General features: G+C 40.4%; 1 protein-coding gene across 1 annotated transcript in view; it reads left to right on the top strand.

Moving 5' to 3' along the window:
• Nucleotides 1-21,983, top strand: part of CLYBL (citrate lyase beta like) — a 99,889-nt gene that overhangs the window by 57,752 nt on the left and 20,154 nt on the right. Inside the window, exons 3-6 of the mRNA XM_008945935.1 lie at nt 13,181-13,369; nt 16,933-17,034; nt 18,782-18,875; nt 20,281-20,448. Of these exons, the coding sequence (XP_008944183.1) occupies nt 13,181-13,369; nt 16,933-17,034; nt 18,782-18,875; nt 20,281-20,448 (553 nt within the window). The remainder of the gene's footprint in view (nt 1-13,180; nt 13,370-16,932; nt 17,035-18,781; nt 18,876-20,280; nt 20,449-21,983) is intronic.

Genomic DNA, 21,983 nt, shown 5'->3' with positions numbered 1-21,983 from the left:
CTACACCAGGCAAATTCCTAGTAAGACTCTTACCTGGGTCTTTATATGTAGGATTCAAATTTCGTTTTGAAGCATGCTTTTTACAAACTGTTTAGTGTTCATATGTCATTACCACTGTTGGGCCAGATTGCACCTGGCATCGATATAAACAAAGCTTTGGCAAGAATTCTTTCCTATGGGATGGAGACATCTGATTTTCAAGCTGAAAACATGTCAGTGTTGCAAGACACTCCAAATAGCCTGTTTTACCAGTGCAGTAAATTAACCCGCCTGGTGTAGTGTTAAATGCTTTACAAACATCGACTGAAAGCGAGGGAGGGAAACAGCAAAAAACAAACAAAAACATTTCAATAACTTGTTTGACTAGGAGCAGTTCAAAAAGTACAAGCAAAGCTGAAAAGGAGATCCTTGGGAGACAGGACAGCAGAAGAACAAATGCTCCAAATTTTGCCCTGTGTTCAACCCAAAGAGCATGCCATGGCGTGGGAAGACACAGAAGGAGCAGAACGACTTATAGGGATGGTAGAAGAGAAGAGGCATCTTCATTTGAAAAACAGATTAGGATAACAGTAAACAGTGACTTTAACTCATCATTGCCTTGTCTGCAGGAGAAAGGCTTTTTGAAAGCTATTACATGCAAGAGGTTCGCCTTTAATGCCTCAAACCACTGGTGGACAAAGACTACGTAGGCAAAACAGAAGATAAAATATTAGGCTATCCCCCTTGCTTCCCCATTGTTCAGGATGAAAAAGCTGAGCTGAACTTCTGGGCACAGAGAATTGGCTGAGTGAAAGCTCTCGTCGCTAGATCGTGCGTTTGTGCTAAGCCTGAATGGTCTGGAGGACAATGGGGTTCAACCTGCCTGTGGCTCTACAGAGATTCTGCAATATAGATGTGAAGCCAGAATAGACAGAAAGTAGGTCCACATGCGTGCGGAGTCGAGCAGAGACCTGTCCTGAGAAACACAGGCAGAAACAGCGTTCTTATCTATATATATTTACATTGCTGTTAGACTGAAGCCATTTTGCTACTCTTGTCTTGCTATTTTAATTATCCTGATAGCTGTCTATTTACAAACATGCATGTAAGTGGGCTAGAATAATTAATTAATATTCATAAGCATTCATTAAATGTGGCAAAGTTTATGTTAGGTTGGATGATAATTCCCAAGAGGATTACGTTTGTGTTATGTGTAGATTTTTATTAGTAAAATTCAGCATGATTGATTCTTGCTTGGCCAGCGATAGAGGACTTAGCGTCCATACTGGCAGAGATTATAGCTGGTCACCAGGAAAGGAAAACTGGCCAAGAAACTGCCAACACGGAATCTGAAGCTGTGAAAACTGGTCAAGAAGAAATAAAGCCAAATAAGCAACAGATGAAAAATTATCTTAAAGCAAAGATCAAATCACTCAGTTGGAAACGAGAATTGCATTGGAAAAGATGATGCTGAGAGCATGAAGGGAGACAGGATTTTTTTTTTTTAATCTTATTACTAGATAAACTGGAGTGCTGAATATCGGTAACTTTTTTTTTAAGTAGACCTTAACATTTTTCAGAAATCGAAAAAAAAAAGTGAACAGTTTTAATATGCTCAAAGACTTCTGTCAAATAGCAGAGAGGACTTATAAACCTTGCAAATCATTTAGAAGAGAATGCCAGAGGTCTCAGTAGGCAAGAGCCATGGATGTACTGGAGAGAGCCCAGTGAGGGGCTGCAGAGGTGATGGAGGGACTGAAGCATCTCTCCTCTCAGGAGAGGCTGAGAGCTGGGACTGTTCAGCCTGGAGAAGAAAAGGCTCAGGGGGATCTCATCAATGTACGCACATACCTGCAGGGAGGGTGTAAAGAGAGCAGGGAGCCAGGCTCTGCTTGGTGGTGCCCAGTGACAGGACCAGAGGCAATGGGCACAACCTGAAACACAGGAGGTTCCCTCTGAACATTGGGAAACACTTTTTTAGTATGAGAGTGACCAAGCACTGGCACAGGTTTCCAAAAGGCTGTGAATCTCCATCCTTGGAACTACTCAAAAGCCATCTGGACACAGTGCTGGTAACCAGCTCTGGGCGGCCTCGCTCGAGCAAGAGGTTTGGACCCATGATCTCCAGAGGTCCCTTTTAAGATGATGGGTGCATCATGTGATTCTGTGACTCTGTCTCAGCCCCATCCCAAGCAGAAGCAAAGACACCTTGACTAGGAAAGGACCCGACCAGCCCGCTGTACTCAGCAGCACATCCACACCCCGGCGCACGCGTGGCAAACGCGCTGGCAGGGACGGTGCCTCAGTGCCCAGCTGGAATGAGACAGTGGAGCCAAGGAGCTTCCGGAGGTCACAGGGGCAGCTGCCAGACGGACACAATGCTCGGTGGCATGTCTGGCAGCAGAGGAAGCAGCCACTGCCAAGGAAAGGGAAGGAGCATCACCTGAGTCCCACCTGGGTTAACCTGCACCTGATGCAGGTGATGGGAGTGTGGATTCTGGCTGGAGAAGACATCTCTGAGCACCTGGGGGGGAAAAACTACCTTCTGTTCTCAATTATTACTGGGGCAGTCAAAAAGTGTGAACAGGTTTAGCAAGTAAAGCAGAACAGTTTCCCTTAAAAAGCATTAGTTTGGTAAGTAGGACACGTTTTCATGACTCTCTTTCGGCTGTCCTTCTTTCATATCAAGAAGAGTGATATCAAGTCAATGGGATGAAAAAATTGCTAAATGTATATTTAGCCCAGACAGTTATACAACAATAAAGCAAACTAGGCAAAAATGGAGGGGGGAGGGAAGTAAGTAAAAATGGCAATTTAATGGGTGTCAAGCTTGTGAATACTGAATTCCATTTTATCACTGTTGTTTTAAAATTGGTATAATTAAACAAAGCAGCAGTCCTGTATGAATGCAATTATACTGCTGTAAAATCCTGGTTGTCCATGAAGTTCATTCACACAGGAAAATAAATTATACTGCAAGCAGCATTTTGGTAAACAAACGCAGGCCAAAGCTTTGCATTAACTTAACGTTATTGATGTCAACTAAATTCAAACTAGTTAAACTGGTAGAAAGGTAGGGTCCAAGCTGGCTCCAGCACTTATTATATGTGTTAAAAAAATGGTTCAAAGCTGAACCCATCTTATTAGTCTTTATTGATACTGTACTTGATGGAGTCATTGTCCAAGAAGCAAGAGAAAATATCTGATAAGCCAGATGTAAAGAATTTGAGCTGAAAGCCTGACAGACTGATGTTTGTGGATGAAGTGGATGAAATCTGTGTTGGATTTGGACTTGGACAGATCTTAGAGTAGGCAACAAAAACACAGATGAAGGACCCTGCATATTCAGGCCTCCAAAAATGTTAAGGGAGCAATGTAAGTGAAGGTAAAAGTTGTGTTAGTCAAGTAGCCAATGGTTTAACAAGATTCCCTGCTTCCAGTGGCCTCGGTCAGTTATGCTGAGGCAACATGATGGGTAAATATAAGAGTGGGGGCTGGTAGTGATGGTTGTTACGGGATGCAGACATTTGCCTGCTACTCTCCTCATTAGCACAAGGCAAGTGACATGATGGGTGCTTAGCTGGTTGACTCTGGTGGAAATAACAACAACAGCTCAAGAAGTTCCTCCTTCCATCTTGTCCTTCCTAGCTGCTTACTCTCATCCTTTGCAACCCCTTTGCTTGCAGTGGTGCAATTATTTGTATGGCTGTGCTATAAATGGGACTGCTGAAGTAATCTGGAGTAAAAAAAAAAAAAACACTCTTCCACCCATAAATAAATAAAATAAACCTAGTTTTTTTCTAATATGACTTCTTCAGTGCTGCAGTTTGCATCTTAGCTCAAGAAACAGTTGCACTGGAAATGCTTGCTTGGGGAAAAAGTGGGGTGTGGAGTGGGAATATGGAGAGGAGGGTAGGAACTGCTTAGATGTTGCAGAATCTTAACCTTTCATAGGGGTATATGCACCAATGTTACTTTAAACTTCATGAGTATTCTAGAAGCCCCACTAAGGAGTGTCTTCTCAGTCAGCCCACCATATAAAAAAAAATTGATTTCATCAGAAAAAAAAAGAAAAAAAAAAGTTGAAGAAAAGCTTAAGGAAAGAAAAGTTACAAGCTCAAATAATTTGTTCCACTGCAATCAGGAATCTCCAAATAATGAACTTGAAAATATTTTGTAGAACACCAATAAAGAATTAAGATTTCTTCTCTACCTGTCTATAAAGATGTGTATTATACTGTACCAGTACAATACCTGTATCAGTGATGTACAAATACTATACTACAACCCTAGGGCTGGCACAAGGGAGATTTGACCTAGAAAATAACCACCTCCTCAGGTCCTACTTTCAAACTGGAGAAAAATCTCATTTCCTTTAACATTGATCACAGGTCTAGTCAGGGAGAAATTCACATTGTCAGGTTTGGTTTAGACCACATAAAACAGGTGAAGTCATTTCTAAATGGTCCTTACTCCTTGCCACAAACACATGACTCATGGAGTTAATCTTATTTTATCTGAAGGTTCAGTCTCTGCCCCAGTTAGTCACTGCCAATGCGGGAACACGCAGGACATGGCATTCTGGTGCTGCTTCCCCTCTCCCACTTTGGGATGTGGGAGTGGAAAGAAAAGGGTGCAGTTGCTTTTGTACTGCTGCCCATCCTTCAGGGACTCTGCCAAGAGTGAACAGTTAGCTGTAACGGGCTTCTTCACGTCATTAGGAGCATCTGAGAACATGTTGCCTACAGGAGGTATCAAAAACTGAATTTGGGGTGGAGTGGGATGTTTGAGTTCCTTGACTCACCCCAGGCACCACTATAAGTGGGATGTCTATCAGAAGGAAGCCTCTCTGGTAGAGAAGAAGGATTTCTGGCCAAATCCAGCGTAGTGAGATGGGTCTTTGTTAAGGTAAGCACTGGCTGAGAAATACATGTATAAAACAAGTTGGCTTTACAGGAAGGCAAGAGTTGTGTCAATTTAGTGTGAAGCTTGTTAGATCAAAGTGCCCTGTGTTGAACATCCCCGTAGGGAGCTATCTATTCAGTGCTCCTGGCATCTACTTCTTTCAAGCTTCTAAACTTAAAAACATCTAAGATTACTTTCCTACTCTCCTAACATTATTCTCCCATGGAAGTAATTACTGCAATTACAGGCTACTTCTACAATGCTAAATGCATCTGATCCAAGGAGAGATCTGTGGTGCCCTTGCCTAGTGGAGCAGAGGGGTTCATGTCGACATTGCGTAGGGTCAAACCTCTAGGGCAGATTGATCACAATGGCAGATATGTGGCACATGGGTTGGGGTCTCCCCGTGACACAGAGTGGGGTTTTGATGGACCTATAGTATGACCGTTTTTCTGGGTGGTTTTTCTTACACTTCCAGCAGTTGAAAGTAATATGAGCATTGTTGTCCTATCAACATGGGGTTTTTAAATTGTAGCTGAGGATACATGTGCATACCTTGGGGCATGGCAAGATGACACACATGAGTGTTTGAAGGTACACAGGGCTTGCTGGAGCAGTGTCACAGGACTGAGCAGGGTGGAGGCAACTGAACTTGGTTTAGTCCTGCCCATACTACTCTTTGGGCATGATGCTTGGAGAGATCCATCTCTAAAACCGTACCCATATTTTTGGTTTGGAGGAAACAGATGATGCACTCCCCTAAAAGGAAGTCTCGATGTAAATGAGCAGTTGTGCCTTGTGGGCAGCTGGGACCCAAGAGGTTCAGGTAAACATGGGAACTGAGTTATCAGATGGTATGGATTGTCTCAGGGAGCCTATGAACAGAAATTGATATGAACGATGTGATCTCACAAGGGTGTGTAGGACTACATGAGATAGTCTCTGCTTTAAAAACCTGCCTGTGAATCTAGAAGGTTTAAGAAGTCCTCTTCTAGATGGTGCAAGAAACCACCTGGTGGGAGGACTTCTTGGGGGTGTCTTGCTCAGAGTAAGACATTTGAGTGACCAGTTAGTCATACATCTCATGCTAAACTTGTTGCATGGAAACACATGCATCTACAATGTGGCACCACTTAGCTTTAAAATGTAAATTGAAAATGAAGAGATGAGAGATTTATTTTGCACACATACAGTTTTACTGTAGGTGTGACCTGTAAACACTGGAACTTAGGAAATTCTCTGGGATTTTGATCACATTACCAAATACTAACTTGCTAATTTACCAATGCAGATAAAAAATTTTAGGACAGTTGAGGTGAGCTGTTAATCAGGATTTGCACAATACAAAAAAAAATCATGCAAATTTGTTCCAAGTTTTCTTTTTGACACACTTAGTTATATTGAGACTGCAAGTGGACTGGGAAAAGTTTCCTTCAGAAAAGAGAAAGGATGAGGGAAGAAAGCCATGGGACAGGTGACCTGATTTTTCTTCATTCCTAGGCGCTTCTGAGCAGCTTGGGCCAGACATTGGCTCCTTCAGTACAAGCAGGCATAAGCCTCTGGCCAGTTGTTTTCTTTCTGATAAACTTCTATTTGCCTTCAGCTTGCTTTTAACTTGCCACACTGTTTAATATTTGCTAAAGCAGATGTACTTTTGATAGGCAGCAATGTATTTCCTTATCAGCATTAACAAAAAGATACATTTATGAAAATAAAAAATTGCATGCCTAAAGGTAAATATTTTCCATATTAATTTTTTATATCGTGCCATGCAAATATACCTTAAACTTAAATATTTTTAAACAAAAGATAAGCATAACGTACAGTTAAGATTGTGTGCCAGATAAAAGCAATGTACAGCCTTTTTATTTTTTAACTGATACATCAGCTAGTGTATTTTGTGATCTCATTTCATCATGCAGCAGCTCATTCGGACTGTCCAGGAAGACTAATTAACACTAATGCTCCTAAAGAATTTTCATTTGTGATGCTAATCTGTCACAAAACCAAAAGCATCCTCAGAAAGGCAGGGGAAAAAGTAAAGGAACTGCATCTTGCAGCCAGCTTAAATTAGTGCTGGCTTGGTTTGTCTTAATTGAAAGGTTGTTTACATCTCTTTTGTAAGTGTTTATAAAAGTTGGCAGACAGAAGAATAGCTGCCTACGTACATGAACAAAATTTTCTTTTATTGAAGCTGTTGTATATAGCACTCTCATTACAAAATCTTTTGAAATATTTCTGTACACATAGTCTTAAGATATAAGCCTGTCTCTGTGTTTATGTATACACACACACACAACATGCTGTATTAATTTTGCTACTGAGATATTGATGCTAAGTCCTCGTGTTACATGAATATTTCTGTGTGCTGATTCAGCCTTGCAGCCCACTGGCCTCTGTGTAAATTTCTATGGGATACATGCAAGTTGGAAAAATACCTCAAACACGACTTGTGAAAATGTCTTGTTCGTGCACTAATATACATGTCCTCAGACACCCCAGCTCAGCAGACATGTCGTTCTTACACAGCTGAGCATACCTAGAGCTTTATTTGGATTCCTGAGCCCTGTATCCTGGACTGCTGGCTGGGTGGACCTTAGGTTCTTGTTCTCTTGTTCCCCATGTTCACAGCATCTCAGGAACATCCGATCATCACATATGGAAATTGCCCAACTTTGGTGATGTTGGATAGACTCCACCTGATATCTTCAGCATCCACATTGTCCACACTGGTAGAGGGAGGGAGATGCATGCAAAGCTTACATGGCAGCGAGCAGCTCCCAGCTAGTCATAAACAGTTTCAAGAGATCTTGTCCTTTAAAAATAAAGGATAAATATCATTAATAGGCACACTAATGCATTCCTAGGCTTTAAACAAAACTTCTAGGAAAATAAGCAAAGAAATCAAGATTCCGCAGCAGAGCACAATTAAATTGCAGCCTAGTTCATAACACTGACCACCGAAGTTTGTTTCATCTTAGTATTGCTAGACCACATACTGCATGGGAAGACAATTAGCAGAGCAGAGAGAAAAGCAGCAGATGCTAGAGATGCACAGAGTTAGATGACTCATTATGTCATGAAGAATCTCTCTTTCAGAAAAGTGAAAAGGTTGGTATAAAAAAAGAAAAGGCTTGAATAGGGCAAATAATTATTAAAGAAAGAATTTAAAGATTTCAGGAGAGGGTAGCAGAAAAATCAGAATCTTGCAGAGCTCTAAAGCATGTGTTTTCCTGAACCGCAGAGGAGAAACACCAGCATATGTGATGGAGACCCTATTCTCCCGCCTCCTCACCACTTCTGCCCCTTCTTTCCTTTGGGATTACATGGTGGGTTTGGCATGTTCCCTCTTGAATCAAAAGAAAATGTGTTTTAAAACTTCCTAAGTCTCTAAGAGCTCCTCAACTGATTGAAGTTAACTATAAGCAATTATTTAATGACAGCTTCCTGAAGGCTTTGCTATGCATGCATTTTTTACAGCAGTTTTTCAGTCTGACAAGACTACCTAGAAATAACTACTTGCCATTTCAAAGATTTATTCTCACAAGTGCCTGATGCACGTAAGGTAGAAGGCAGGTCTCGTGAACCGAGCACCTCCTGTCCTCAGAAACACTGCTCCACTGTTTTGGTTCTCTTTGTTTCCTTAAAAACAAATGTAATTTGTCTTTTCTCCTGACAGTATCATCTATGAATTTGAAACATCATCCTGTATGGCATCACTTTAGTGATGGAGGATTGAGCGTGTAAAAATGTCAGTCTTTCCTTCTGCAGAAGCTCAATTTTGCCCAAAACCAATGTTATGGGTATATAATACATGTGCTCTTCTGCAGTCTTATTTGAGAGACGCGTTTGTATGTTATGCACCAATACAAGTGATAAAAGATTCAGCAATGTCAAGTCCTGTAAACAAACCACTCCAGGGAAGTAACATTAACACATAATTGTATGTTTTTACCATGTCAGACCTGTCATGAAAAATAACTTGAATTGTAATTATAGTAATTAATTTTTCCTCTGCCATTTGCAACATGAAAACTTATTATGTCAATGAGGATGATAGATTCTGGCCTACCATTTTAGGGCTTCATATATTTACATTTCCGTATGAAGAGTTATTACCAAAAGATGTTAACATGATAGACATAAACGTAGCTTTCCATGTACCCACTAGCTTTGCATTAAGACATGAAGGTCCTGAGGGAAAAAAAAAAAAAAAAAGGGGTAAGACTAGGCAAGAAAGATAAAGCAAACCAGAGATTTTGTCCCCAAAATCAGGCAGGTTAGAAATCACAGCGCTGGAAAACTGGTTTGTGGGGTATCATACCAGTTTGAAAAGAAAGAAAATGTCATTTTTCCATCTGTTGTTGCAGTCCCCAAAGTTCTGTTAATCTGACCATCTTTGCTTTATTATTGCTGTATTAACACTCTGTCCAGGGTGAGTGGGTAGCTGGGCTTCCAGCTCTGTCACATTCCTTCTGTTTCGAAGTGGAAATTTCTGTGCCTTGACATAGAACTTAAAGAAAAATAGGGGTGGGAAAAAAAAAAAAAAAGAGAAGGTAAGGTACTGATTCAGCTGGTGGGAGCCTGTGAGAATACCGTTAGCCAAAGGCACCTATTTAGGTGCACTTAGACCGTGTAGTTTTATAAATAAACCCAAAGGTCTCCTTCTTCACCACCACCCCCTTCCTGGGTCTCGCGCTCTGCCTGCCTGATCCCATCCGACAGCGGAGCTGATACCCCACTAATCCCCGCAAGTTTGGGACTAATGAACTCACTGCTGGGCTGCCGCCACGGAGCTTGGTCCCAAACTATACTGTACTTCACACTCGATTTATTCTCCAGATGGCGAGACTGCGCGGCCCCGCCGCGAGGGACCACCTCTTCCACTGGAGTGTAAAAGTGGACGGATGTTGTTTTCGTTACAGGTTTGGTAATTCAGAGCTAGGAACTCAGAGGGATGTTTAGTTCTTAGGTTTAGTGGGTGCCAATCGAGCCAGCAATTCGCATATTCACTTCTTTAGCTTTGGTGTCTGTGTGTCTGGGTGGCGATGGATTTGTTGGCAATGCTGCGTCGCTGAAACCTTTATCTTCTCCAGTTGGCGTAGCTGCACGTGGTAGTGAACATCTTCCTGTGTCCTCCCCAGAGTCAAACAGAAGGGATGCTGAAGTATCCACCCTGACCAGTGGTTTGTTTTTTTTTCCAGTGGGTTTTCCAGTGTGAGTTCCAAATTTATCATATTTTACTAATATCACTGTTCACCATGAAGTTCTCTGTTGTCTTTCTCTCCTGTTCAGTTTGATAAAGAGCCCAACCCTCATGAGACCCAGTGGGGATACCACTATCCCAAGCTACCTGGGGATGGAAACTTTTACTTAATGATAAGGTTTATTTCTTTATCAGCTATGCATTAATGACAGAGTATTACCCAATGTTTTCATTCTCCTTTGAAGAACAGGGTAAAGAATTTCTTTCATTGTTCTTCGAAAACTCTAGTTTGACCACTCTTGGCAGGGACTTTACACAGTGTTTGGAAAACATGTTTATTCTTGTATCTACTACTATAAAGGCATTACTGAATCAAGGACTACTTTCTTCTCTAGTGTTACAATGCTGGACTAGTTTACCTAGCTTGAAATGTTAGCTCCTGTGTGGATCCTACAATAAGAATAGCTTGTACATTTCCCTGTGTAATAATGAAGCAGAAAGGGCTTCCTTTCCTCCATGGTTTGTTTGGGATTTTTTTAATTTACTCATTAAATGTTTGATTGGAAGCCTGACTGGGGACCTGATAAACCCCACTAACATCCATGGGATTTTCTCCATTGTAGGAAGGGTAGGCATCAAGTCAGCCCCCTCACAGGCTCTGCCTTTGGCAGCCAGGTCCTCTCAGTTTGTCCCACAACTGAAAACATGAATTGAATCCTGATGTGGAAGCTCTAGTGACTAGAAGTATTCTATCATGCGAAGGAAACATTTCCATTCCGGGAGTATCTAGGCAGACAGATCTAAAACATAGTGGTTCTAAGAAAATGCATCGATTCTCAACCCAACAGATGGCATGGGTGTGTTGACTAACATAGCAACATATTTTCTATTAAAATATGGGAAAAAAACAACAACCCCCTCCCCATGTTTGTTGGTTGGTATAAATTCAGTGAAGTTGTTGGTTATTTTTGGGATACGTACCAGAGGGCCACACATTTAGTTTATGTAAATTGATAACAGCAACAGCCTGTTAATAAGTGTTTTGTATGGAAATATACCTAGAAAGACACGATCTGTCTTTTTTGGGAAGGGAGTTTGCAGCCTGAGGAGAAAAATAGCTAATGAGATGGTCTACTGCTCATTATTATAATCTGAAAAAAAAAGCCATAACAAATTAGGCTATAAGTTTGCTAGAGATGTGCCTTCAGTTGAAATTGGATGCTGCCTTAGTGGATAATTTGGGGAGATCTTTCTTCTGCAAATTGGATCAGTGTGTGCTAAAACGGTGATAATATGACTTTAATTAAAAGCATAAATTGTTTTCGAGTGTGTTTTTAAGCTACCCTTCTCCATCCTACCTAGAAACTTTCAGGCCAGCCCTAGAAAGCCATTACCCCTGGTCGGAGAAGGAAAACGTAGGGCGTTTGTGTTACCCGGTATTGGCATTGCAGGGTTCAGTTTACCTAATTTGGAAGAACCGTTTCAGACGGCTGGGTGCCGGAGCTGGCTTCCAGCTGGACGTGTTTGGAGTAAACCACAAGCATCTTTGTGTGGCTCTCCTGACGGCCCCCATCAGAGCCCCTCCATGGCAGTTCACATGCTCAGGACTGTATTTCCCAGATATTCCCTTGGAACGTGCCCCTCGATCGCAGCCAGGGGTGTGTACACGTGTGCCTCATTCCCCTCTCTCCCACTAACAGCCCTATGCTCCCAGCCCTTGAAGAAGCACAGCTAGTAGCCCCAAGCTGAAGGCTGTTTGCTTCAGATTTCATTAAATTTCTGCTTCATTATTCCTTCCTTTTAACCAGTTAGAGCCGTCACGTACTTTTCTCTAAACTTATGCTAATTATGGGGGGTCCCAGCCCTGTAAATCAGTACACTGCAGAGCTGTCTTAAAGTGGCCTGGGAGAGCCTGTTCTGATCGGACCTGACAACTGTAAGCTACTGTTCCCTCACACTGTTTAACTCAGACCACATTGGGAAACCTCCTCGGTTCCTCTTGCCGGCAGAGGTTTGCATCCGTCTGGTTTAAATCTACTGTCATGTGCTGTCTTGTAGTAGTCTGGATATTAACTTTGATGATTTTTTTTTTTTTCCCCTTGAGTTTGCCTGTTTTCTTGAAAAGCATCTCTATTCAGAAACTGCATATTGTTAAAGTTGTTCCTGAACCTCCATAGTCAGGAGCTCTAAAGTTTTATTAGCTCCATAAAAACTCTTCACAAATGAAATGACTTTTGATAAGTGTGCATTTTGACAATGCGAATTTGTTAGGGGCTGTTGGTGAGTGGAAAGAATTTGGGGTTGAGACTGCAGTTGGCAGGAAGCAAGGAGCTCAGCATCCTCCTTTCCCCCCTCCCACTTCTTCTCCAGGCCAAAAAATATGTTTCATTTCAGAAAAACATGCAAGTATTCTTCAAGCAAATCAACTATTAAACAGATTTGTACATTTGCATTCACAAAAATAGTGAATGGCCACGGGAAGTGGGTGTCTTTGGAGATTTTATTTTGTGCCAGCAGGAGAACAGCTTTTTATGTAGTTCAAGAAAAATCTCCAAGTTATTTTGGCGTTGTTTTCACATGCAAGTTGTGAACTCTGCCACGGGCTTTAACACACTCTGGGTACGTGGAGGAAAGGAAGATTTATACAGTAAAACCAAAGAAGCGTATGTACCTCTATGCTTGCTGGCATTCAGGAAATACAGAGATGAATTATAAAAATGAACTGGTTTGTGCAGATCCAATAACGTGCCAGATTTGTGAGTGCAGACTGTGCAACACGTTGTGGTTAGTGTAAAGATTTGTTTGTGTTCAGCACTAATGGACACAAAAGTCTTGGTTTCTACAAGTAATAGTGTAGAAATATTTAGACATAAAACCTGAGCATTTTATTTACAAAACTGCGAGGTGTCGGTGAAGACTGTTCCAATAAAAGTCCAGCAGTGACAGACATTTTGGGGACAGCAATATACTGGCTGTCTAACTTTTTCCCCACATTGTTTCAACAAGTTTTTTTCTCACTGCACTTTTCTGTCAATCGAAAATATGCTTTCTCTTTCTTTTCTTGTGTCTCTAAACTCATGGATATTGTAGAGAGAAGCAAGACTGGCTGTTGTGAAAACCCTTGAAGAATTTGACCTTGGCCGTGCTGAAAAGTGTGTTAGGATAAACTCTGTGTCCAGCGGTCTTGCAGAAGAAGATCTAGAGGTGCTTTTGCAGTCCAAGACCCTTCCTTCAAGTATGATGCTGCCAAAGGTTGAAAATGTTGAAGAAATAAGATGGGTGAGTACCAACAACACAGTAGCTTTTGACTGAAGCTGTGAGGCCAGGTTCAGAGAGTCACAGAGATGAATGACTGAGGTACAAGGAAGGCTGCAAATACCATATAATGTTGTTGCTTGACTAAGGTACTTGGGCAATGCACCCATTTAAGTGTGTGCAAGATGTGCTGTATAAAAAGCACACATGTAACACCTTGCATTTGTAAAGAAAACCAGTGTTTTTTCTCACATGGTTAAGGCAGAACCAAAATTGATGTCAGAGCATGTTATCAAACATAGAAGTGTGGGTGTCTGACTCTTGTCTAGCTAACCTAACAAGCAAAATTACTGTCTCTGTCCGTGAGCCTTAGTTACATGCACTGCAAGCAGGAGTTGGGGAAACCATGTTAGCAACATATGAAAAAGTGGGCTGGGGGGAAGGTCACTCCTTGGGGCAACTGGAGGAACAAACAGGAAGCTTTTAACTAGTGTTTTTAATTAGCACAGATATTATTTCCTGAGCAGTTCTCTATTTCTTCCTTTTTAATTGCTGACAGGTGTGTTTGTGTTTCACGACTGACTTTTCAGCCAATAAAACCCTGAAATGTAAATGGTTGGCATGTCAAATTACTTAAGAAAACTTTGAAATTGGCCTAATTATGCTATAATTGTTTAAATTGTCAAGAAAGGGGGACTTTTGTCTAGATATACCATTATTGCTGTAACATGCCAGAAAGGAATAATGCTTAATTATTCACTTCTATATTTTTGCAAACCGCTAGCTGAGCGACTAGCACGCATGCAAGCTGTGATGAAAGGCAGGCAGACATGTTAGGATCTATTTTAATCCCAGCATCTAACCTTGATCAAACCGTTGAGTTTGGGTGGGAACGTACAACTGAGCCGATACGCTGGGTAGGTGACAAGCCCCGTCCATTCCCTGGCACTGCCCCTTCGACCTCCACCACTCGTGGCGGAAGAGACACCGTCCCCTTCCACCAAGATTCATTCCATTAAGCAGAGTATACCTCTCAGGGTTTACAGCCGTGGCAGCGTTAGCCATAACCTGTCAGGAATGAATATTCGTGCTTCCAAAATGGCAGGGCCCTTGCTGCCACCAAGTAGGTTTTGTGGGGAGATGGGATGCGGGGGCTCTTTGTCTCTTCATCCCCTTCCACCTTCCCGCTTCGATTTTCCATCATGAACTTTGATTTCCATCATGGAAAATGAGCCAACCCCAAAAACTTCTGCCTCACGGTCCACCCGTAGCTTCCCTCTCACTTTGCCCAACCTTTCCACACAAAGAGCAGACTCTGCTTAACACGGCTACCCTTCTCCCCCAAATTCACTCTGGCATGATTTTTCAGCCTCCCAGAAGCTGTTTATTTCCTCCTATACATACACACGCACACCCTTCATTTTTATTTATGTGCAGAAGAAAACCTGGAGGCTGATGCACAACTAAAAGATGGGCTTACTTGTTTTCTTTTGTGTGAGAATCTCTTGCTTTCCTTTTGTCCCTAGTGTGGGTACTTGTTTGACTGGCATGGCTTATTGGACTATAACAAGCGTAACTCTCCCTCTTTTGTAGCAGGACAATTCTCCCACAAATCCCGACCAGTGTGCATTCTTCCCGACACACTATTGGGTGTGCACTGGAATTGAAAGAATTGCTGAGGCCTTGCTACTTCATCCCCTCCCCAAGCTTTGTGGGTTTTTTATTCCTCCGCCTTCTTTTTTTTCTCCCCCCCTTTCTCCCTGAGATGAACACTTTACCGGGCCGGAAACATTTAATCGTCTCCTTTTGAAAAAAAAAAAAAATTAATTGAAACTTCTCCACTTGTTACCTTTTGTATTGGTGCTTATAGCAATTTTTTTAAAAGGAGAGGAAGGGAAAAAATATTTAATTAAACATGCTTTTTAGTTTTTTTTTTTTTTCATTTGACTTCAAAACAAAAGATAGCAAAAATCCCAAGAGGGTGATTTGTGAAATATTTTAAAATAAAATAAAAGCTCTGCTGCTTTAATTTGCACCAAAAATATAAACACTGTTGCACTTTTAAATTTTCTTTTTTTTCCTTAAAAAATAAAAATCAGATAGGAGTCTTAAGAATATATGCTGATGCCATTACATTACCTATTTTCTACATTTGCCTGGATGAAGTTTACTGGTTTTTGTCACGACACTACCTGCTGTACTGTACACTCACACATGTGAACTGCATTGATTATTTTTTTCTCCTTGCACATTTTTGGGTGGAATTTTTTTTTTACCAAAGAAAAGTTACTGAGAAGGCCACGATGATGATACAAAGAAGGGACGGGAAGGTCAGAATTCTTCATCGAAGAAAGCTGTGATTTATTTTGGCCTAATTGTAAAGTTACTGCAAATTGCTGGAAAGCTTTTTTTCGAGATCTGGGTGATTAGATTTTCCTTCTTTTGGGGAGGGGCAGTGGGGGGAAGCTAAAAGGGGAAATAACACCTCTAATCCAGCTTCTGGTAAATAGGCTGCCAGCTTTTAAAATGAGTTTCCTTTCTATTAGTCAGAATATTATGCTAAGCCTTAAGCATTAGTTTTTTATGTTGCCATAGCAGCCTTATTCCTGCAGGGTTGTGACCTGCGATGATTACAGTACAAAGCTTATAGGGTCTTGAAACCCCCTTTGAAGATGAAAAGTCTTTGATGGTTTATATTTATGCAAATCTCTTAGATATGATTTACCCAACTGAGACTGAATGGAGAGATGATTAAAATTCCCTTTCCTTTGATATCCATTAATAGTCGAATATTCCTTAAATTTAAAATATATGCATATGTTATTTTTGTCTTTATTTACTAACATGTTTTCACCATACCTGGGATGTGTTTATCTCCACGCAAATTACTTGATCTGGACAGACATAATAGATTTACAATATAGGGCTGAGGGTTTTTTCCCCTTTTTTTTTTTTTTTTTTTCCCCTTTTGAAAGGGGAAAAATCTGTGCAAGAGCTTTTGTATGTTTCCAGATGATAGATTTTGGAATTTGGGCTACCCCACTGGCAGCTCAGAGCTAGCTGTGAACTGGTCTCATGGAAAAAATTGGCAAGCTTTGGTCTTCAAAGAATTAAACTTCCTTTTTAAGGCCTTCCTAGGTAAGCTAAAAAATTATGAAGAAAAGCCTATTGAACAAAAGGGTAACGGTGCCGTAATGAATAATACGGATGCCACTTAGAAGGCTGGGGAGGCTTCCAGGGATGGCAGTGCTGGACCTGAGACAAAACTGGACCTCAGGTACAGCAGCACTTCATTGTTTTCCAGGGCCCACGCATTTGCATTTCACTAAGCCAGGGTGAGAGGTGCTAAGCCTGGATTTTTTTTTATTTTTTTTTTTTTCCCCAAAACCAGCCTCCAAACTTAGCAATGTATGGGAATGCTGTGGTTTCCAATCGCAGGCCTTGTTAAAAGCTGGTTTAATTTTTTTTAATTATAAGGTTTTGGAGCAGGGAGGGGTATTGTTACAGCCAGGTGAAAATTTAATGTGTTACGTGTAGACTGTTTTGGGGTTTTTTTCTGTCTGAGAGCTCATACTGTCTAGTTTTAGTTTTCAGATAAATTCCTACATCACCTAAAAGGCCGAACACTTGTAGAACCAATGAATTTTATCCCCTTTGTGGAAACTGCAGTGGGCTTGCTCAATTTTAAGGTAAGCAGGTCTTGAAGTGTTCATATTTTGACATCTCAGCAAACTAGTATAAGCAGAATACTCCCCAGTCTCCCTCTAATTTCATCAGGGGGGAGAGGTTAAAAAACATTAAACATATTATTCAATACCCTGAAACACTTGTATGTTGAATTCTCATGCTTGTATTGTAAAGGCCTTCACAAATTCAAAATATTTCAGTGACAGAGCAGTTCCAGGTAGTCCATGCCAAATTACGAAACCTCTGCATTACTGTTACCACTTTTAACACAGTCGGAGTGGGAACGGGCTTCTCCAAAGATTTGGAACACTCACAGTATTGCAATACACTTGGCTATTCAGTAGGTATCAAACTCTGCTTTTGTATAACGTTTAATCAGAAGAAAGAATTAATCATCATCTCACTGTTGCTAAACTGGCATCTTTACAGTGGTAACATTACAACCAAAATTCATGTTATCATTTTTGTGTGTGTATGATGGGGTCTTTAATTTTAAGATTAGAAGTACAGTTAACTTTGAAAATAGCAAATAGCTGAGGAACTTTTTAGGTTAATCTTAGATCAAATCTTATTTTTAAAGTGCATTTTAATATAAATTACTCCCCAGCCTTTGCTATCAAGTCCAGGTTTTTCAGAAAAGCAAGGCAGTGTGGCAGTGGGACGGAAGATCCCGTGCGTGTGCCAGGAATTCAGCGTTGCCCTCCCAAGCTCTAAGGCAAAAGTTTTGAACCAGCTGAGGACACACACATCAGAAGTCCCTCCAGAAGTACTGGCAGGCCTCACGGGCAGCCAGCTCGTTTGGTACACCCGTTTATCTTACAACACACACTAACGTATCTGGGAACATAATATAGGTTCCCGTCCGGTGTGCATACACAGAATTAAATCATATTTTAAACTGGCTGAGATTTTTCTTCATTTGCAGCATTTTATAGTGGATTTTTTATTATTCCAGTTCCTGATGTTGGCAGGAGAGCTGCCTTTTAAAGCACTCTGCCAAAGAATAATTTCTTGTCCTACCAGCTACCACAGAAGAACACCCATTAGTAGAGCTGGTAATAACATCTGTCTCTCTCCACGTACCTTAGCCTTAAAATATATTAAGATTATCCAAAAATCAGTATAAAATAGTACTGTTTTGGAAATGCACTCCTTTGTAGAATAGCTACAGCAGCAAAATTTTTCTTGCTTTTATTTTAACACTTTTCGTGCAGCACTTGTTGCATATTTAACTTCTTTAACTAGTTTTTAGTTATATGTAGCAAAAGATTTTAAATTGGCAAGCCTATAAGGAAGCTGCAACTGGTTTAAACCGTTCACATGATTTAATAAATGAGATTCTTTATTTCTCTTTCTCATGCAGATACATTACATCAAACTAATCAAATTTAATACTTTTTGTTTGCTTTTAAGCAGTATTTGACAAAAGTTTTGTTTCATATTGTTATATAAATATCTGGACTATTGATCACAGTCATACCAGGACGTTATGCCACCCAGAAGGTAGGGAATGTGCTACGATCTCCTGTATTTGCACAGTCTAGGCATATAGGTGCTTAGGGTTTAATGTTTTGTCTTCTGCTGAGTCATTTGAAAGCCCTGTGCATAGCTGAGCACCTACAATGGCTTTGCTTAATAGGAGCAATTTTAGCTGAAGGATTTTGGTACCACTGAGGAGTTGTAATATCCTCTGTAGTCTCTCTGCGCCCTGCGTTTCTGTAGAAATTAATACTCTGTTCTCATTTGAAGGCTGTCTGTGAAGAAGCACTGAGAACAGGATCCCAGGTTGGCTTTCATTTGGACGCAGTCGTCTTCGGAGGAGAGGATTTCCGTGCCAGCATAGGTTGTTACCTGTCTGTTTGCTATGTATAAATGTTGACATTTGACATTTGCATTGGAGACTCCAAATGTGATTTATGGCCGTTGCTTTTCTGACAGCAATCATTAAAGTAATGACAACACCTGATTCCTCATTTTACATTTTCACTTTTCTCCTTAATTTTTTTTTGATGCAGAATGTATCACTGGCAAATTGAAGCATGGTCCCTATGTTTTATAGGGTACTGACACTTTCTTGTGCTTTTTGCCATGTAGTACCAAAAAATAAAAATTAAAAAAATAATAATAATAATTAAAAAACAACAACAACAACAACAACAAAACGTTGAGTCACTGAAATTATTTTAAAATATGATATGTATAAGAAACATGCACATGCTTTACGGACTACGTTTAAAGTCCTAAAATTCTGGTGTCTGCCTCATCACTGGTTTACAGACAATTATCAGTCAGGCTTTTGACATCATGTACACATAACTCTCCTGCTACAGTTTGCTTTCTTAAATTTCCTTTTAATAAATCCCATATCAATACAGCCACGCATTCATATGACAGCAATATTAGCCTTCCTCAAAAATAAAAAGTATTTCACAGTTTCTTTTATGAGAGACTGCTTAACTTCTTACTGATCTGATTCACTTTAAAGCGTAAAGTGCAGAGCTATCAACATTTAAATTAAAAATAAGTATGTCAATGTAAAAATTAGCAGTGCTTTACTGAAATATTTCTTACAAACTGAAAATCTGTGTCTAAATAGTGACCCTAGAGAAAGGGAACATATTATTGCTACTGGTTTTTCACACTAAGCTTCACACAAACACGTTGCTTAGCTAGTGTCCTGTAAGCACATGAAGTGAATACTTTTGCTTCTTCTCAGAAGACATCTACCATCATTTTTTCATTCAAATACTGAAGCTTAAATATTCTTCTTAAGACTTTAATTGTGACAAGAATCAGAAACAAGGAAAGTGCAATTCTATTCTCACTGTGAATTTTTTAACCATTTAGTTATACACAGTTTATCAATTTGTGTAAAACTTCTTTTGCTTAATGCTTTTCACTGTATGTACAGTAAATAATATAATCAAGTAATTATTTCATACTAGTTCCAAGTCAGCAGTCCTTACCAGCCAAAGCTTCCACTGACTTCAGTCTTAGAACTTCTGTTTTGAACTAAATCAAAATCTGAATTTTATAAGCTGGTGTTTAAAGAGAGAGAGATTTTTTTTCTAAGGCTGCACTTTTTTTTCTCAGAAGTTTGTAATTTTGACAATATAGCCTTGCACCCCTTTTTTGTTTTCTAAATTGGTTATATGAAGTCTCAAACTTTCCTTTTTTTAACACAGGAAATATTTTAAATAGGTTTAAAACACTCTTGTCAGCTTCTCTTTGTTTTCTTTGTTTCATAGGTGCAACAAGCAGTAAGGAAACTCACGATATTCTATATGCCAGGCAAAAAATAATAGTCACAGCAAAGGCATTTGGCCTCCAAGCAATAGACCTTGTTTACATCGATTTCCGAGATGAAGATGGGCTCCGCAGGCAATCAAGGGAAGGTGCCTCAATGGGATTCACTGGTATGTCTTTCTGCTGATATCTCAAAATAGCACATAGCTTCCTCAATTTAAATATACTGCTACATGTACTGACACTTGGGCAGATAACTTGGTTTTTATTTCAGGTCATTTATTACCAAGCTCTTCTATGTTTATTAGCACCTTTAAAATTGGGGCTGGAAATTTTGCCTGAAGAGTCACAGGCTGCTTTTTAAAACCACATCCCATGAAGCGTGTGCCTGACTGTTTTTGAAGAGAAATTGGAGTAGAGGCTGTGCAGTGATTCCTCCCATCACGGAGCACAAGAAAGGCAATATCATACTCTGTGATGGCCACTCTACAATTGCTTCTTAAAATATATGGTTCCCTTTCTCCTATTTTTTTTTTTAAAGCAGTTGTTAAAAACTACTTTTAAGGTGAAGGAGTTGAGAAGTAAATCTAGTATGTTAATTGCTATGGGAAAGTTATTTTCTTATTATTTTCTTTGATTTATTTTTCATCTCCTGGCTCCCCTCCCAGTAAGTGCTGGTGACACCTACGGGTATTGGCAGACAGCAGGAGCAGCAGGCTCCCTGCCCCAGCGTCCTGTAATGCAGCCTGTTACCCTGTGACTGGGGTACCACACCACCCGGACACCCCGGTGTGGCGGAGCAGCCACCAAAGATTGGGGTTTTGCAGTAGAAAACAGCCATTTGACACATGCATTAGAGAATTCTAGCATATAGGATGAACGTTTTACATGATCTGTCTCTGACCACCGTTCAGGGTATATGGTAACAGGATATCCGTTAGGTTTTTGTTACCAAAGGCGTGGGTCCTGACGATGCCATCCATCAAACTGTATTTTTACAGTTAGGAGCATATGATATCTTAAAGCACCAAGCAAAAAAAAAAAACAAGTATTCCTTTAACTGATCTCGACAGGCCAGCGAAAGAACAGCAATCGATGATCTTCAGCACAAACTCTGCCTCAATGTCTGTTGAGCCTCAGCATTTGCAAAACCAGCTCTTGTTTCTGAGGCAAAACGGTTAGCTCCTCACAGCTACACTACCCACAGCCCTGTGGACTTCCACCCTTTCTTCAGCTGCTATTGAAGTTGGGAAAATAATAGAGCTCCTGAATGGTAGCACCTGCTGATGGCTACTTAATCTCAACCAATATTTCCTAGCTTAAGGAAAAGATTTTTGAAAAAGCTTATGCATCCAAACCTCCTGTTGACAGAAGATGGAGTTGCAGATGCCTAGCAGCTTTGAGAGTACTCTTTTTGAACACTTAATATATATTTAAATACTTAACTCGGGCTGCCAATTTAGGAAATTTAGAAATATTCAGCATAAAAACATTGTTAGTGGTTTGGACTCCACTGACTTTACAGTGGAAGTTGTCTGGCATCAGGATAGGGTCCAGATAGGAGACAAATATAAAGGTCACATGTGGCAATTTAGGGCATAAAGTGAATTTCTAACTCAGCCAAAGAGGTGTCTTATCTTTCTGTAAAGGGAGTAAAGATCTGTAAATGGTGCAGACTTCATTAAGATGAACTCAGAGCTCCTGC

This window comes from Merops nubicus, unplaced genomic scaffold (assembly GCF_000691845.1).
Source record: "Merops nubicus isolate BGI_N331 unplaced genomic scaffold, ASM69184v1 scaffold13550, whole genome shotgun sequence".
Classification (NCBI taxonomy): domain Eukaryota; kingdom Metazoa; phylum Chordata; class Aves; order Coraciiformes; family Meropidae; genus Merops; species Merops nubicus.
This window is presented reverse-complemented; position numbering and strand designations above follow the sequence as displayed.